Source organism: Bos grunniens, chromosome 23 (genome assembly GCF_055505025.1).
Source record: "Bos grunniens cultivar Pamir isolate PY7600 chromosome 23, Bosgru_T2T1.0, whole genome shotgun sequence".
In the NCBI taxonomy this organism is placed as follows: domain Eukaryota; kingdom Metazoa; phylum Chordata; class Mammalia; order Artiodactyla; family Bovidae; genus Bos; species Bos grunniens.
In genome coordinates this window covers 38538842-38551802 of record NC_141187.1, presented here as the reverse complement: position 1 = coordinate 38551802, position 12961 = coordinate 38538842, and the positions used below count along the sequence as shown (strand labels likewise).

The following is a 12961-nucleotide window of genomic DNA, read 5'->3' as shown; positions in this document are numbered from 1 at the left end:
GCCAGATGTCCGATGGGAAAGTCGCCTTTTTTTTTTTTTAGACAGTGTCATTTAATTAACATAAATGCAACAGTGGCTGAAGTTAATATTTAACAGCAGCAGCAACAATAGGCTGTGACAAATCAGAGGTTGTGCCTGACTTGTCTAATTTTGCCCACTTCTAACATTTTTTGAATTCACTGTTAAGGGAAATTCCATTATTCTTTTATTAGAACTCTTAATGGAGCTTAGCCACTCACAGCTTCTCCTGGCTTCCTCTTCATATCCTTTGTGGCATTGTATCAAAGTCACCTCAGATGATTTTGGCTTCCTCTGTGAAGACTTCATTCCTCTACAAATTAGTCATCAGGCAGTGAGGAACTGAACATAAATGCTGGATGGAGCTCCCTTTGATCTTTGCTTTAGGTCGGCCATAAATTACTGTTAAGTAGCTGGACGGCTTGATGAGTGATTTTTGAAGCACCCAAGGTTTAGCCTGATGGCATTCTGTTTTTTTCTATATATGCAGTTAAAAGGATGAAATTTTCTAGAAAAATTTCTCCTTCCCCCTTACTCACCTCTTCATGTTTTTCTAAACTCCTTTCAGGCAAGTTTAACTGTTTTACTCTTAACCATGTCTCTTGAATCATGGGCATTGAGTGACGTGCAGTGTTTTCTCAATGTTAGAATGTTCCTTTTTTCTCCGTAAGTAAAATAATAGAAGATTGTGATTTGAGTTACCTTGTCATTTTAATTCCCCAATTATATTCAAATTAGTTTTCTAGACAGATAGATTTTAGTGTAAAATGTTTTGTAAGATGTGGTTAAAATTGGTTTAAACATCTCATGCTCAATGAGCTTTCTGGAGAGATCTTTCAGGTTATATATATATATATGTCGTAAATGAAAGCTTATAAAAAATAAAATATAGGCTGTCTTGGATTTGCTTTAAAAAAGAATTAAAAGGGGGACATGGGTAGGGCACAGTAAAAATAAGGTTGGCCTTGTGTTGATGATTATCAAAACTAAATTATTGGTTTGTAGGGGTTCATCCTTCTGTGTATTTTTTTATATGATTGAAATTTTCCATAGTAAAAATTATGCCAGAAGTAAAAAAAAAAAAAAAAAAAGCACTATGGTCTACTCATGGGAGTGAGTGTTATGGTATTCTATTCTTCTCTAGCTAGATTTTTTTTAATTGTTCATTTTCCCCTTGATGTAAATTTGTACCCAAGAAGGAATACTTAGCATTTCAGAAGGTTCATAATGCTGAGTAAACCCAGAAATGCAGATCCTGTTCTAAAGTTGGCATAACTTTCTGGGGGTTCATCCCAAATTATAGTGGGTCACTGAAAAGATAGTCTTGCCTCCAAGAAACCGTTAAAACCGTTGTATTGAAAAAGGGGCGTCGGCCCCACCGTTTTGTTCTCACTGAGTTACTTAAGTTTGCTCTCCTTTTCTCCGCCAAACTGAGACTGTGCCTGCCTGACCCCAGACACAGGAAAGTCACCAGGTTAAACAAATTTGTTGTTTGAGTGAAGCCAGGTGCAGTTTCTTAATCAGACTTGAAAGCCATTGTTTAGGTTGTAAATGGTCAGTTGGTTCTCTGTAAGTGCTGTGGCAAAAAGCAAATAGAGCTTAGGGCAAAATGAGCACTCAGGATGAATCTTGAGGAAAATACTCAATTTGTTTTTTTTAATACTCTGAGTCAAATTTTGCTGGAGCCTGGAAGAATTTCGCTTTGGATTGTTATCTCTAGTCCTATGTTCATCTTTTTTAAAAATTGTTTTTAGGAATTCTCGTAAACATACACAGAAAGGCTTGACCAAACCCTGAGTCTCATTTCTCTATCCTAATAAAAAGGGAACATTGGTAAAGGAAATCCAGTAGCCGCAGGTAATCTGATTGTGTTTTGTACGTTATATTCTTTCCTCTGTTGTTTTAATAAACACATAATAAACAGAGCTTGGAATTTCTGAAACCACATCACAGCTAACCACAAACTTATAGGACCAAAGGTCTCCCAGGCCAAGGACAGCCAACCTGGAGTTGCATTTCTTCTTTGGATAAGTCAAGGATAGGTGGAATAGGTTATCATTAGAATGTTGTTATTAAAGCTATGCAGATTAGCTTTAATACTTTTTGTCTCTGACCTGAAGAAAATATTGCCATGCATATATAAGATGTCTCCCTCTTTCCTGTTGCCTTCCTTTCTTTCTTGTTACATACTATCAGAATTATGTGTGGGAGAAATCTAGGTTTATCAGCTAAATACAGATGTTTATAATTTGCTATCATAAAATGCTACTGTAAAATATGAACATACTTGGAAAGGAAAAGGTACACAATCTGTTTAGGTCTGTAGTGGTTTTTACATCTGCACAATTCAATACTTCCTCAACATAGATAATCTATATGAATTAATATATACTCGACCATTAAAAGTGAGTCTTTTTAACAGGTTGTCACTGTTAAAGTTTCTGTGTTTTGTGAAGCGGGCTTCTCATTTTCTTTTAGTGACTGTTGTTGTTTGAATAATTTTCGACATAAATCAGTGGACACGCATGAGTAGAAACATACTTGTGTTGGTGAAGTAAACTTTTCTTTGTCTTTTGGTGACCAGTGTTATTTTGATGATTTTTTCCTGCACACATAGACATGTATTGCTTGAACTGTAAACAGACTCATGTGTGTCCAAAAAAACAGCTGCCTGTGAATTGAATACACTTGAGAAGTTAGCATATGAATAGACAGAAAATCACTCAACCGGAGGTCTTTTGTGTAGCGATCTTAGCCATCAAAAACACAACCCAGAACCTGAAAGTAAGCCAGCCTAGGCCCAGACTGTCACAATCATCTAATTCTCTCTCTCCCTGCCTCATTAGTTCTTCAGTTCTCCATCCATAAATAGTCCACTTAAAAAAAAAAAAATAGTTCTAACAAACATAGATGTGTACCACAGTCAACTCTAGCAGCAGTTAAAAAGAGGGTGGTTATTGCTTCAAGAAGTCAGAGCTGCATTAAGAAGTGCCCGCATGCAAATGAATGCAAGGCCGAGGTTGGCCGTAAAAGCTCTAAGTCATTAACAGAGGGCTTCTAAACGTGCAGCCGCCCAAGGCCACTGAATGTGCGTCCAAATATCCCTATAATACAGTTTTTGTAGTCCCAGAGTAAAATAATTGGACCTAAATTACCTCAGGAAGCAGAAGTTTTCTTTAAAAAATTGTAGAGATGTGTATAATCTATTTTTACAAACATTGATCTTTTCAGAATAAATCGTCTTTATCCTGAAAACTCTCTTAGGAAGAGCTGGTTGTTAATAACGTTGGATAAATGAAGTATGTATTACTATAGAGAGTGGTTTAATAGATGAGAAATAGTCAAAGAGTGGTTGAACATGTATTGGTAATTGGGTAAAAAATTAACCAGGTGGGACAGAAAATGTATGAGAACCTAAGAGATGAGAAGGGTAGAATCTGTCTTCCCCCCAATTATTTATTTAGTAGATAGTCTAAAATTATTAAAGCCTTTGAGAATTGTTATACTTTTATCCTAAAGCTTATTCTAGGTATAACTTGAGTGAATACTTGTAAGTAGTGAATCAGTACAATGCATTTTTTCAAATTTCTGAGTTGGTTTTGGCTGCAGTGGGTCTTCGTTACTGTGCACAGACCTTCTCTAGTTGCAGTGACCGGGGCTACTCTCTATTTGTGGCACATGGGCATAGTTGCCCAGAGGCATGTGGAGTCTTCCCAGACCAGGAATTGAACCTGTGTGCCCTGCATGGTAGGCAGATTCTCAACCACTGGGCTACCAGGGAAGTCCAGGACAGTGCATTCTTACCTGCAGTATTAAATATACGAAAATAATTGACATGTGTTTTCCTGATCCACACTTCCTAAGATTACCTTAAGAACTGTTGTGGATACAAATACTTCTTGGAATTCATACCTACTAGTGTACAGTGAACTATGTAATAGAAAGTGTAAAATTATATTTTTTGCAGCTTCATTTGGACAGAAGCCCAATCTATTTCAGAAGTCTTGGGTAAAAGAAGTCTTTGGTTATATACCGTCCTTTCTTCCCTAAGAGACTAGTAATCTCTGTGGCATCAAGTTTCATAAATCCACATAACACAACTTAAGCCAAAGGAACAGTTTCATTTCAGAAAATCATCTACTGATTTACATTTTTCCATTAATCACATCTGTCTAGTAATTTAAAATGGAAGTTACTTTATCCAGTTCTTTATGTTTGAAGAGTCACCGCCATTTGACTCAATCCTGAGGCAGCTACAGAACTGTCAAACCTTCATCATGCCCTGTGCTTGGAGTGAAGTAGCATCAGAGTGCCTTGGGTTGTACATTTAGAGAAGGAGATGCGGGTTTGGATTATTGCCTGCTGGCCCTATTGGGCTTTGAGCTATCTGCTCTCTGGAAATAGCAACTTCAGTTCTTGATGGATCCAGCTCTCTTTGATAGCCAGATTTTCATGGCACATGCAGAGGAAGAGACAAGTTATTGATTTGCCATGTTTATGCCATGCTTAAAATGGTTCTCTGCAGCAGGTTGGGCAAAGCTATTTGTGCACTTACTTAACTCTAGTCCCCATCTTTGGCAAAGACTAAAAGTTGTTTAAAAAGTAATTTGGGGGATGTTGCTAAATAGCAGGAACAATTGGATAAATGTCTGATTGAGTTCCCTTATTGTTACCTTTGTCACATTCATACTAAAACCATAGTTTTAGTTGTAGTAAACTAAAGAGCATACAGCATACTAAAACCATGCTCAGGTTATGGCCTTGGAACACAGGGAAGTGAGCACTTCAGTAAATACTAAACTCATTTCATTGGCCTCAGGAACTCTACACTAAAGTCGTATGAGTAACTCAGTCTCAAAATAATGGACATTCTAAAGAGCTCTTTTGGTGTAAAATCTGTGCTTCCTGCTCAAGGTAACCGTACGATTGTTACCAAAGAGGCAGATATAGTTCTGCTATTTCTGGCTTCAAGAATAGGTATCTCTAGACACCCTTTTGCTTCCTGATCCATGCCAACCTGATCCAAAAGCATTTTCTTTATTTTTAACTTTTCTCAGCTTGTGATTCAAGTTGAATAATGGGTCATGCTTCCTGGGGCCTAACTTTGATATTGTACCATTGTATTTTTCTCTTTTCCTTCTAACATGGCATTGTTCTAAAAATTAAACTTTTTTTTTTAAACACATTGATTTATTTTGTTACTGTAACTTCAGGGATAGGTTGTATCGAAGTATATATAAATAATGAAGATTTTAGTGGTATGTTAAAATGATATATCCAGGGACCCATAGATGTCAGAATTCTGCTCTGGCAGTTTCCCTGAGGATTGGCAAGGAGACTGGAATCTGATTGAATTATCATCATCATCATTATCATCACACTACTTAAAGCACACTGTGTAACCGGTACTGTTCTCAGAGCTTTGCATATACACATTTAACCTTCATACCAACTCTATCCGTACTGTCATTGGATTGGCCAAAAAGTCCGTTCAGGGTTTTCTGTAACATCTTACTGAAAACCCAAAGAAGTTTTCTGGCCAACTCAGTATTATCCCTTGTTTTACAAATGATGAAACTGAGGCATAGGTTAAGAAACTGCTCAAGGTCACACAGCTGTAAGTTACCGAGCAGTTTAGCTCCAGAGGCCATGCTCATCACCCCTGCGCCACAAGTAGCAGCAGATCTGCAGATGAAGAGGCTCTAATAAAGGTGGATTGATGAGCGCGACTCAAGTGCCAGGTCAAAACGGGCCTTCTTACCCTCCACCTGCAAATCTAAATCTAAATAGGCAAACTCCATGTAGACACAGAGGTGGGAGAAGAAATAAGGAGAGAGAGAGGATACAAATAGTCCAGGGGAAAAGCATCAGGGGTTCCATAGACTGCTTCCCCACAAAGCACCCAGTAGAGCAGCGAGAACTACCACCGTCACCTCCACTCTTCCCCCATCTGATAAATCCACCGTCAGCCTGGGGCAAGGGAAACTTCCTTTAAGCTGGACTTCCACCATCAGAGACTAACGGATGACTATTAAGCACTGTTGGGCACTCTGTTTGCAGAACGTGTTCACCTTGCTCTCCTCTCAGCTTGCATCTGTGAGGGTAGGGACGGGACAAGCTGCAACTAAAGGTTGGAGTGTTTAGGGCCAAAACAGCAGGGGATATCCAAGCCAGAGAAATAGGACAAGCCCGCCTATAAGCCTAGAGCCCAGAAAAAGGTTGAGGAGAGAATGAACTGAAGTCACATGGAGATGGGAAAATGCCAGCAGGACAGTTTGGAAACCTGTTCCATTTATCAGGACCCCAGCTAGCATTTGGGGTTCTAAATCAGAAATCAGAAAGTTCCCCAGGTCCTCATTTAAGAATGTTTAATTTAGTAGCATGCTCTCTTACCTCATACCTCTCTGCCCAGCTGCACCCAGGAAATATCAGGAATAAGGAGAAATGAACTTCATGATCAAATATTTTGCTAGCATTTAATGTAAAAGTATTGATAAAAATTAATCAAAAGAAAATCTAAAAGGCAACAGAAGCAAAAATAAACAAGTGGGGTACATCAAACTAAAAAGCTGCACAGCAAAGGAAACCATCAACAAAATGAAAAGGCAGCCTATGAAGTGGAAGAAGATATTTGCAAATCTTATATCTCATGAGAGATTAACATCTGAAATATATAAAGAGTTCATACAACTCAGTAGCAAAGTAACTCACAAACAGTTCAATTAAAAAGTGGGCAGAGAATCTGAATAGACATTTTACAGAAGGTATACAGATGGCCAACAAGCACCTGCAAAGATGCTCAGCATCACTGATCATCGAAGTCAAAGGAATCAAAGTGAAAGCTGCTCAGTTGTGTCCAGCTCTTTGGGACCCCATGGACTATACAGTCCATGGAATTCTCTAGGCCAGAATACTAGAGTGGGTAGCCTATCCCTTCTCCAGGGGATCTTCCCAACCCAGGGATCGAACCGGGGTCTCCCGCATCGCAGGTGGATTCTTTACCAGCTGAGCCACAAGGGAAGCCCAAGAATACTGGAGAGGGATAGCCTATCCCTTTTCCAGCGGATCTTCCTGACCCAAGAATCGAACTGGGATCTCCTGCACTGCAGGCAGATTCTTTACCAGCTGAGCCATAAGGGAAGCCCTTATCACTAATCATCCGTCACTCATCATCAGGGATGTGCAAATCAAAACCACAGTGAGACATTAACTCAAACTGTTAGAATGGCCATTATCAAAAAATCAAGAAATAAGTGTTGGTGAGGACGAGGAGAAAAAGAATCCTTGCATTCTATTGTCAGCCACTATGGAAAACAGTATGGTAGTTCCTCAAAAAATTAAAAACAGAACTACAGAACTACCAAGTGATCCAACAATTCCACTTTTGGTTATTTATTCAAAGAAAACAAGAACACTAACTCTACAAGAGATATACACCCCATTGTTCATTGCACCTTATTTACAATAGTCAAGACATGAAAACAACATGAGCGTTCATGGATAGGTGAACAGATAAGGAAAACATGTGTATGTACACACACACGGTGGAATATTATTTAGCGATAAAAGGGAAGTCTTGCTAATGGACCTTGAGGGCATTATGCTAAGTGAAATAAGTCAGGCAGAGAAAGAAATACTGCATGATCTCACTTAAATGTGAAATCTAAAACAAAGCAAAATAAACTCAAAAAACAAACAAAAAAACAGATTGATGATTTCCAGAGTCAGGTGGTGGTGGCAGGTGGGAGAAATGAGTGAAGGGAGTCAAAAGATAGGACTTTCGATTATAACAAATAATCCATGGAGACGCAATGTACAGTATGACAACTAGAGTTAATAATTTTGTAGTGTGTATTTGAAAATTGCTGAAAGAGTAAATCTTTAAAGTTCTCATTAAAAGAAAAATATCTTACATGTATGGGGACATATGTTAACTGGACCCACTCTGATCATTTTGCAGTATATACAAAAATTGAATCGTTATGTTGTACACCTGAAACTAACATAATGTGTTTCAATCATATCTCAAGTAAAAAAAATAAAATCTACATAGAAGTGGCCGTTACTATATTCTAAATTATTTATCAAGTCTAAAGGTATCTCATTTTCTACTGTCGCTGTTATATGAAATTCACTAGCGTGAGGAAGAAATCAGCAGAGGAGGGAAGAGGAACTGCATAGTATCGAGAGCCAGAGTGTGTGGTGTACCACTCAGCCCTCAGCTGCTTAACTCCCTCTGTTCCACCAGTCACCCCCCAGGCTGGTCTTCTACCATCAGCCTCTGCATGCAGTTAAAACGCATCACCAGCCTCTTTCTGTCTTGGTACACACCCTGTACCAAAAAAAAACCTTTTTTTCTGTGTCTGACCACCAGTGGGCACTACTGTCACTTACCAGCCTTCCCCAACAACATGCTTAGCTAGCACACCCTCCACTTGACATATTAGGCCTGTTGCATGTTGGGTTGTCAGTGTTGTTCAGTCTCCCAGTCACGTCTGACCCTTTCCAACCCCATGGACTGCAGCACGCCAGGCCTCTCTATCCCCCACCATCTCCGGAAGTTTGCCCAAGTTCATGTCCATTGCATTGGTGATGCGGTCCAGCCCTCTCATCCTCTGACGCCCTCTTCTCCTCCTGCCCTCAATCTTGCCCAGTATCATGGACTTTTCCAATGAGTCAGCTGTTTGCATCAGATGACCAAAATACTGGAGTTTCAACTTCGGCATCAGTCCTTCCAACATGTCAGGTTGCCAGTTAGCAAATCAAAACAGGACACCAGTTACACTTGAACTTCAGATAAACAACAAGTTGTTGTTTGTTTCTTTTTCTTTTCTTTTTTTTTAGTGTAAGTATGTCTCACGCAGTATTTGGAGTTTACTTATACTAAAAATTTATTCGTTCATGTGAAATTCACATGTAAATGGATGTTTTGTTTTTATCTGGCAACCCCAGTTGTATGTGCATTACACTTTTCATTTTGGCAAATTGAGATAGAAAGATGAAAGGGAAAAGAATATCCCAGAGAGAATTAAATAAAAAATGAGTTTAAAACCTCCTCTATATATAACATGAAGGATATGCGCAAGTTTCTTCCTATTCCTAACCCCATCCTTGTATAATAATGTGCCTGGCCTCCCTGTCAAAGACTGACACCGGTGTCAGATGGTTTTTCAAACATTTACTGTTTTAATGAAGAAGATGAAACAAGTTACTCATTTAACTTTTGTTCTCTAAAATCTTGTGACTGTGTTTTTTAACCTGGGGAACCTGTTTGGAAAATTGCTTGGAAGACACAGAAGTTAAAATTAAAAGGTGCTCGTAGCTTATTTTCAAGGAAGAGTGTTCAGATCCCCCCTGAAGAGTACACTTTATTTCTCCAGCAATACATTTTGTTGTAAAATATGTTAATAACTTCTCTCCAGCTGAAGTTCTTTTTATTGAGATGTTTTGACACTAAAAAGCATTAATGCCAGTGATGCTTAAAGCAAGTAATGCAGGCATCCACTAGAGAAATGAGGAAGCTACTCCTAATTTTTTTTTCCCCATCTATAGCTCTGCTGCTAAAGTTTTCAGCTAGATGACAGTCTTTTCATTGGTGGTGTGAGGGTTGATGCTCTTTGCAGAGTTTTCTTCCCAGACCTGGCCTCTATCTTCCTCAGCACATAATTAACAACAGGTACAGACCTCATTCTGTGTACCACTCCTATGATCACCAACCTTCAATACAGATTGTGACTTCCACATTTTCCAGAATTCTCTTGACAAAGAGTAGTGAAATGAAAGTATTTCTGTGGGCCAGTAATTCATTCTCTCTAGGGTTTCTGTGCAAGGTTAAGAAGACATAATTATGGTTAGCATCGGTGGCATTTTTTAAATGTATACATTAATACTCTTCTCTTGAAATTGTAAATCTAGAGAATTTTAGCATCTGAGAAAAAAATGACTTAACCAGCTTCTTCTCATGATTGTTAATACTTTTCATTATTCAGCATTCTAGCTTTGGATGCTTTTCAGATTTCCAAAAGTATTTTAAATGCATGTGTGTCAAATAAAAATGAAGGAGTTTTGAAAACTCAAGTTTTTTTAATGTAGCTCTGTCATTATATGGCACACACATGAGTAAGGAGATTATTCCCTTTTTAATTACTGTAAACTATTATCATCTGACATAGATCTCTAGTTCAACTTAGGCTCCCCCCTTTTTTTTTGAGGGGGTAATTTTAAACTTGTTTGTTTGTTATATCCCTCACTTCTTATTTCATATCAACACTTTATTTTTCTAATTTAATTTAAAACCATGATGTAGTTAACACTTTTGCATTCGCCTCCCTCCCCTGACCTCTAGGGGCTTCCCAGGTAGCACAATAGTGAATAGCACACCTGCCAGTGCAGGAGACACCAGAGACTCGGGTTTGATCCCTGGGTTGATTGCCTCCCTGGAGAAGGAAATGGCAACCCACTCCATTCTTGCTCGGAAAGTCCCAGGGACAGAGGAACCTGGCAGGCAACAGTCCACGGGGTGGCAAAGAGTCGGACACGACTGAGTGACCAAGCACGCACATACACCCGCGCCTCTAGCGCCTGGGTGCTTCCTTTGATTATTCTTCAGCTTGTCCCTCCCCGTGAGCTGAGTGTCTTCCCCATCCATTGTTTGTACTGCATTTCCTTACCGTTGCCACTTTTATATCTCTCCACACAGTTTCTTAGATGTTTTTGCTTTTTACCCTCTAACGTATTCCTGCTTGGAGTTGTATGGGTTATAGTTCTTGGGATCTTCAACCTGGTGACGTATTCTGGGACTTGCTTCCCGTCCCTTGGAGACAGAAACACGAAAACTCAACACTGTGTCTGTCCCTTCCCCCTTCTTAAACTAGAGAGCGCCTATAATCCCGCCACCCTCCCTGTTCCACGTCTTGTACACATAAAGAAGTCTCTCTGGTCCTGTTGAATTCTTCCTCTTACTTCAAGACTCAGTTTCATTTTACCATCTTTGCATCTTTTCTGATGTACCTGGGAAATTGTTCTCATGCTGCCTCTATGACGAGCGTATGTCTTTATTATTTGAGTTGTCATGCTCTTAGAATTCAGCAACCATGAGGTTTGCTTGCTTGTTTGTTTTTTAGGGAACTGGTACCATACCTGGGATAAAATGCCTAGAATCCAGTGGGGCAAGAGGAGGAGGTGGCAACAAATGCTGCATTAGAGTCATTTTGTTCTGTTCTGTATTTATTGTTGACATGGCTGTTTCTTCCTATTACACCATTCGTGTCAACAGGACAAAGATCATGTCTTTTTCTTTTCCCTCCAGGGGAAGACCCTGAATGATGGACTAGAATCAAATGTGTTATGTGTATGAAGTGTATCTTGTTCTTCTTTTGCTCTGCATACCATAACTGTACCAAGCCCTTACCCGTTATCCCACAGCAAGTACAGGGTGAAAATTCAGCCTTCTCATTGCCAGTTTGGTGCTCCGGCCATGTGACTGTGTGGTTGGAATGTTCCAGTAGTAATGACCACCGCTGCAGGAGGATGCACTAAGTTTGTTCTTGGTTTTTAATCATAAAGTAGGTAATACATGCACTTAATACCATATTCAAAGAAAGTCTCCCTCCTGACCCAATATTAGAGATCCCTGTTCCCCTCCAGAGGCAACCACTGTTTTAAGTTCTTTGTGTAGACCTCAAGTTGTTTTCTGCATATAAAAGCGCATACCTTTCTATGTGTCTTTATAGACATTTATATTCTTTTTTTTTAATTTATTTATTTTTTAATTGAAGGATAATTGCTTTACAGAATTTTGTTTTCTGTCAAACCTCAACATGAATCAGCCGTAGGTATACATATATCCCCACCCTTTTGAACCTCCTTCCCACCCACCTCAAATGCTTCTCCTTTTCATTTTATAGTATGTCTTGAAGATAATTTCAATCCGTAAATAAAGAGCTGCCTTTTTCCTTTTTATAAAACAATAGATGTATATGCGCAGCTCCAGATGTGCACCGTATTTATTTAAGTAGACTTACTGATCTTCAGATGGCTTCTGATCTTTTGATCTCATACTCATTGCTGTAGTCTGTAATCTCACATGTCACTTCACTCATGTATAAATATTAACTGTAGGATAAATTTATACAAGTGGAATGACGGGATCATAGGTGTGTGCCTTTTAAATCACGATAGGAATTGTGAAATACCCACTAGACAAGATGTTGCAATGTACATGCTCATCAACATGGTCGTTCCCCCACACCCTCTCTGACATACTTTGTCAACTGACTTTTAAAATCCTTTCCTGTTAGAGAAAGACATCTTCTTATAGTTTTCATTTGTATTTCTTTTTTGAGTGTAGCGACTCAGTTGTCAGAAATAGCCACAAAAAATAGAATAATTGAATCTTTGATTTTATGTAGGTATCTCCACATTTAAAACTTAAAATTCTGACCCATAGATTGGCTCGGCAAAAAAAAAGTTCATTCAGGTTTTGTACCATCTTATAGAAAAACCTGAAAGAGTGTTTTGGCCAACCCAGTATGTACCAGCTGTGTACCTTTGCCAAGCAACTGAAGCTGTATTTATCTCCATTTTCTCCTATGCAAAATGAAAATGTATATAACCCTAAGAAAAGAAAAAGCTCTAGCTATTATAATAGTGAGACACCATTCATTAGAAGATGCATCTCAAACTGAGAAACGCTAAAATGTAAAGGAGAAATGTGCAGTTAAGAATCAGTGAAATTTGCTCTTACCTGATTCGTAGGGTTGTCCTGAGGATGAAATGAAAAGCATTTGGAATAGCACCCAGCAGGCACATAATAAATGCTCAAAAAAATGTCTGCTTATTGTTCTTGCAGTAAAATCATAGTTAGTAGAATGTCAGCTCCACCACTAGTACTAAGCATATAGTACATTCTCAATAAATAACCGTTGCTGTAATTATTTTTATT

General features: G+C 38.8%; 1 protein-coding gene across 13 annotated transcripts in view; it reads left to right on the top strand.

The window, feature by feature from the left end:
* CDKAL1 (CDKAL1 threonylcarbamoyladenosine tRNA methylthiotransferase) overlaps window positions 1-12961 on the top strand; it is a 640160-nt gene that overhangs the window by 517736 nt on the left and 109463 nt on the right. Inside the window, exon 13 of one of the 13 annotated variants that reach the window (XM_086370060.1) lies at window positions 213-8078. The exons of the other annotated variants lie outside the window; for them this stretch is intronic. Within the exon in view, the coding sequence (XP_086226186.1) occupies window positions 213-221 (9 nt within the window). The 3' untranslated portion in view covers window positions 222-8078. Of the gene's footprint in view, window positions 1-212; window positions 8079-12961 lie in introns of those variants that run through there. 13 annotated transcript variants of the gene reach the window in all.